This window comes from Myiozetetes cayanensis, unplaced genomic scaffold (assembly GCF_022539395.1).
Source record: "Myiozetetes cayanensis isolate MyiCay16 unplaced genomic scaffold, myiCay2020 scf10, whole genome shotgun sequence".
NCBI lineage: Eukaryota > Metazoa > Chordata > Aves > Passeriformes > Tyrannidae > Myiozetetes > Myiozetetes cayanensis.
Window position 1 is genome coordinate 16,886,268 of NW_026086605.1, and position 6,176 is coordinate 16,892,443.

The 6,176-nt window shown below is 45.3% G+C and overlaps 1 protein-coding gene across 1 annotated transcript; it reads left to right on the forward strand.

Annotated features, from left to right (window-relative positions):
- Window positions 1–829: 829 nt before the first annotated feature.
- On the forward strand, window positions 830–5,182 carry LOC126634777 (D(1)-like dopamine receptor). Its single transcript, XM_050305441.1, is given in 2 exon segments — window positions 830–1,535; window positions 1,538–5,182. Coding segments are annotated over 2 exon segments (1,368 nt in total). The 3' UTR covers window positions 2,200–5,182.
- The last annotated feature ends 994 nt before the right edge of the window (window positions 5,183–6,176 follow it).

Consider the following 6,176-nt stretch of genomic DNA (forward strand, 5'->3'; position numbering starts at 1 on the left):
GTCTGCGGAAATGCATGAACAACTTTCTGACAAAATGCAGATTCAAACTGATCTTAGGTTTCTGTGCTTTTGGTTTCTTTACATAACATTGCAAATCAAAAAACAAATAGCGCAGTGCTGTTTTGCTGAAAACACAGGTTCTGATACCTAAGTGGTATTCTCAATGTACATAATCCCACGCGAAGTGCTATCCTCTTCTTTAACAAACCTGAAATGTCATCGTGGTCTCCAAAAGAACGAGACACTTAGAAAGCGCCAGGTCCTCCCTCGCCCCTGACATTTCGGCAAGTACACACTGAGGACTGGAAAAGGGCTCTTCCCAGGACGATTCTGTGGGGAAATCTCCCTCTCTGCTGTTCGGAAGGGCGATCGATCCCAGGGACCTTCCCCGTCATTCCCGGTCGGCGCCTCGCTCCCTCCGGCGGCGCGGGGGCCGCATCCCGCCCGCGGGCGGCACTCGGAGCTGCCGCTGCTCCGTCCTGGCGCTGCGGTCCCCGGTGGCCCCGCTCTACTCCGCCGTCGAGGGGCCGCCACCGCCCGGTCCCGCCGCGGGACAGCCCTCCCTCCCTCCCTCCCTCCGTGCCCCGGCAGCCGGAGCGGTGAGTACCCCCGGCACAGCCCGGCCCGCTGCGGGGGTCACTGGGGCGGGCGGGGGCTGCGGGCAGAGATGCCCCCGCTGGCTGCCGCTCCCACAACCGGTCCCTCGGGCGGCGTCTCGCTTGCAAGAGCGGCCGGGGGTCCCGGGGCAGCGGGGTCGGCCCTTCCTCCGGGGTAGCGGCGCCGGCGCTGCCCCGCAGGTGGAGAAGGGGCGGCCGAGGGAGCGCCCCTAATGGGGGGCTCGGGGGCGGGGGACGGCCCGCGGGTGCTGCGGGTCCTCACCGGGTGCCTGCTGGGCGCCCTGGTGCTGAGCACGCTGGTGGGCAATGCGCTGGTGTGCCTGGCTGTCCTGCGCTTCCGCAACCTGCGCGCCAAGGTCACCAACTGGTTCGTGCTGTCACTGGCCATCTCGGACCTCTGCGTAGCCCTCCTGGTGATGCCCTGGAAGGCGGTCACTGAGGTGGCTGGAGGCTCCTGGCTCTTCGGTAGCCGCTTTTGTGACACCTGGGTGGCTTTTGACATCATGTGCTCCACCGCCTCCATCCTCCACCTCTGCATCATCAGCCTGGACCGGTACTGGGCCATTGCCAGCCCCTTTCGCTATGAGCGCAAGATGACGCAGCGCCTTGCCTGTGCCATGATAGCCATGGCCTGGGCCCTCTCCATCCTCATCTCCTTCATCCCAGTGCAGCTGCACTGGCATAAAGCCAAGGACAGGGGATATCCAGGTTCCTGGTTGCCTGGGACACCCCGATGTGATGTCAGATTGAACCGCACTTACGCCATCACCTCCTCCCTTATCAGCTTCTACATCCCTGTGGCCATAATGATCATCACCTATACCAGGATCTACCGAATTGCCCAGGCCCAGATCCGCCGTATCTCCACCCTTGAGAGAGCAGGGGGGCAGTGGCCAGCTCACAGCAAGGAGCCCACCTCCCTTTGCGGAATTCCTTGCACAAGGAGACCAAGGTCCTGCAGACTCTCTCTATCATAATGGGAGTCTTTGTTTGCTGCTGGCTGCCCTTCTTCCTGCTCAACTGTCTGCTGCCTTTCTGTCAACCCACGCTAGAGAAAGGCCATGAAGGACAGTCACCCTGTGTTAGCCAAACCACCTTCAACATCTTTGTGTGGTTTGGCTGGGCCAACTCTTCATTGAATCCAGTGATCTATGCTTTCAACGCAGACTTCAGGAGGGCTTTCAGAAACCTCTTGGGCTGCTGGTGCTTCTGCTGTGGCACACCCAAATCCACTGTGGAGAGGGTCAACTTCAGCAATGAGCTGGTTTCCTATCATCATGACACCACCTACCAGAAGGAAGGAGCTGCCTCGTTGTCAGTACCTCCTGCTGCTGTCACCACCTGGGTACAGCCCATTCCCCATGCCATAAGCCTTCAGGGAGAGGACAGCAGTGAGATGACTGTGGAGAAGAGACTCGTGACTTCCCCGACACAGGCTGCCCCTGGGAGCAGCCTCAAGAATTGTCAGGTACCAGCTATTTTGCAACTGGATTGCAAGACACAGCTATCCCTGGAAACTGTTGCCCCCTGTACAGGACTTGGTCAGTGTGAGGGACCCCATTGCCTTGTTTCAGAGGGATAAGTGTGCTTTCACACACACAGGCACTCCACAGAGAAAGTTCACTCTGCCTCCATGTAAGCTACACCTGTGCCCCAGCACAAAAAGTCCCATTCCAGAGGGAATGGAAAAAAAAACACAGAGGGGTGATGGGCATTTGCAATCCATTCCAGAGGCATATAGCAGACACATATTAACTTCTTCCCATGGCTACCATCACCCTTTACTGTCACAGTCAGTAGATATCTCACATGCATTTGTTCACCCTCACTCTTCAATCAAACTTGAGATATTTATTAAGAATAGTGAGATAATTATATCAAAATGAAAATAGCTCATAGTTTGAGACACTATAATACAAGCTTAAGTTAATCTCAGGTTTATCTTCACTGCTAAAACCTTTTCCCCCCCTCATGGTTTCATACATGTTCATAAACGTGGTCTTAAATGTTTGTGGTTTTACTTTTGTGATTATTTCAAAGCCATGTATCTGGATTCACACATCTGAATCTGTGTTTATGTTCTTAAATAAATATTGCTCTGTTAAAACATTGCTATCTGATGTCGAGTCAAAGGACTGCACAAAACCCTGGAAAATTAAAATGCTTTTATGTAGGACACCCTACGCAGTTTCAGGTGTCTAACTCTGGCATCCAGTCTTAATGAAATTGAGTTAGGGTATTCCTCCTCCTCAAATGTTAGAAATATATTATTGTATTAGACTGAAGCTACGTAAGGATGGTGTTTGAGAACTAACACTACAGCTCCAGAGAGATTTAAACTGCTATCAGCTGATGCAGCTGCAATCCTTCCTTTGTCCTACTACATCAGGCCAATCCTTCCAGAAAGCAAGCTGGCCCACAAAATAAGAAGTGACCAGGTCATCTCTCTGAACCCATTTAACTACTTGCAGATATAAAGAGCAATAAAAGGCAGAGCAAATGGGTGTTGGATGGCTTGCAGGAGAGAAAATACTGGGGGAAATTTATGGTCATTTCTGTCTGTGTAAAAGGGTTCAGCAGACAGTAAGAGAATACAGTGGCACCTCACTATCCTCTGCTTCTCTGTCCACTACTTAAGAGTTCTGCTGCTAACCACCATCATTTATCCATTTCTTCTGTCCCTCACCTATGATTGACTGACCTTGATTTGTCTAAGGAAGATGATGAAGATGCAACTGTCCAGATAGAGACATCAAGAGGGCTTACACCGTAAGAGTTTTCTTGGACATTCAGTCTCACAGATGGTATAGCTGATATCTTTCAGAATAGTGATCCATGCTGAAAAGACAACAGCAGAAAAGATGGACTCTCCTCCCAGTGATTCTGCTCCTGCTTGCTGTGATTTTAAACTATGTGTAATTCTTAAGTCCCTGTATGCATTTCCCCCATCATTCATTCTTATGGGAAAATGTGCTTTTGCTATCCTGCTCTCGTCCAGAATGTGTCCTTAAGGAATAGCTGGGTGTGATTGCAATCTGTTCTTCACAGCCATCTGTGCCAGGACAGCAGGTAATGGGCTTAACTGTAAGAAAGACCAAGACGAGACTTTAGAAAAACTTCCTAAGAATAAGGATAATTAAGCACTGGAGTAGATGACCTAGGAAGTTTATGGCATCTCTGTCAGTAAAAGTCTTTAAGATGACATTGTAAACATCTGTCAGATATGACAGTGACTTTGTTAATCTTGTCTTGGGGCAGAGGCATAGTGTAATGGTCTCTTTAGATAATTTCTAGTCTTGCTTCACTATGACAACATTGAGCTTAAGATGTTTGATTTTTTTTGCATGCAACGATCCTTAGATATTTTCTCAAAGGCAAAAAATGTACAGATGAGAACTTTCAAGATGCCACTGGTATATTTCCTTTCTCTTAGCAGTTACCCATTTTCCTTAGCATTTACCAGCTATCATTCAGAATCCCCAGTGTCTCATCTGGAGAGCAGTAAACCTAGTATTTCTTTAAAAGAGGTACATTTCTTCTGATTCCCTTTGATTACATTCTAGGTGATCATGGATTCAGATGTTAGAAGTTCAATGAATTTGTGAGAGGATTTTCTTGATACCTTTCTTTCTTCTTACACAAAACAGAAACACAAATTTTAAGGATGTCAGAGTCTCTTACCTGCTTCAAAATAAACCCCAAAATTATATTTTCAAGGTCTAAGAGACATCTCATCAAACCCTCTCTACGCTAAAATTCATCCTGGGGATATACTGACACACCTGGCAAGGTACTATCCTGAAGTGTGGCTCCCCCACTGCCTGTTATTCTGTTTCTGTTGCAAGAGCTTCAGCTGGCTCCATCTCAGAGAGTTAGTTGTCCCTGCCCCACACATCTTCCATCTCATGTGCAAGCAGTCTTCTGGCAGTTGAAGCCACACACACAATTATTATTTACAGGAGATTTTAAAATTTTTTTTTCTAGTATGTGTACAGTCTCATTATTAGTGATAAAAGATATTAATTAACGGAGGGAAAGATTTACCTTCTCACAAGATTTACCATGCCTATGGGGGCTGTCTTGCCCAGGTATTAGGCTGGACTTTCTATACAAAATGATGATGACAACATTGTAGGGCAGAGTGGGCACCAGAAATTAAGCAATGGATATTTTTGAATATATATTTTCTCTTAAGAACCATCAGAAATGCATGGTAGCTTTGATTTATGAAATTATATTTGTATTAAGAATGGAAAAAGCTATTTGTATCAGTGCTTGTGGCTATAGTTTAAGTAAGGTTCATTAATAGGTCAGATTGTGCCTGAAGAAAAACTGCTGGTCTTTAGTGAAGCTTTTTTAAAGTGACAATTTAAAGTTGCTCTTTGTAAATGCTGCTGGAAATAATTGTTTGTATCTAATTGATAATGGTCATTACTGATGTGCAGATGATACACACATTACAATAGTTTACAGCTGTAAAGTCTATTGTAGTAAGTGCAGTGTAATTTTCAAGGCTGCAATTAATTGCAGAAATTGCATATTATAAATTCTATTCTCATTTTAAATGGTGTATGAGTGAAGGTCCTTCATGTGAAAGCTACACCACATAGCCATTCAGACTACATCTGCTGTTGCTGATTTAACAACACATAAATATTGATACTGTGTGTATTTTTATTTTCCTAGGCTGGGAAGGCTCTTGAATGTTAAGCATAGTACAGACCACCCACTTCTGTGAATAGTAAATGAGAAAGATTTGTTTTGCCCAATAATTTTTTGTAATTACTAACTGTGATTTTTAATTGACTTTTTTCCTTATGACAGGGCAAGCTGCTGTGTTAGATTACACAAGATTCAATTAGCATTGTTAGGTTCAAGTATAATGAGAGATATTAAAATTATTTAAAAAGCCAAGGTTTACTTCAACAGAAATAAAGAGACGAAATTATTTCATATTTATATCATTGCAGCCACTCAAAAGAAACACCTTTTGAAGTAAAACTTGGCAGCATTTTGTTACCTATGGATCAAATGACAAGGTATTATTTTAGGGAGACCTATGGCTATTCCTCAAACACACTTTTTATAACTCAGATCATCAAATCTACATATCTCTTTATGGATTCACCACAGTATGTGTAAGGTATTTGATTGACTAAAAGCAGTTTACTTTGATGCCTAATAGTACCACCTTTACAATACCATTAACATCATAGTGATCTAAAAAATAGCTTCTAAATAGCCCTGGTATCAAAACAGTGTAACCTCACACTTTATCTAAACACTCTTATTAGCCAGTGCCTGAACCTCTGTTCAGTTCAGCAAAGTACAAATGGTAGGGCTTTCATACTGTACACCAAATGCCTTCTCTGTTCAAATAATTCCCAACTCCTTTCCTTCTGTCAGTCTATGAAGTTCTCAACCAGCTACAGGTCATGTTATTTTATTACACAACTGAGATGAATACAAAATTCTTGTGGTCAGTTACAAGCTTAAGTAGCTGAGCTGCCAAAGCAGTCCTTCTCACTATTACATCACACACGAAAAATAGGGATAATG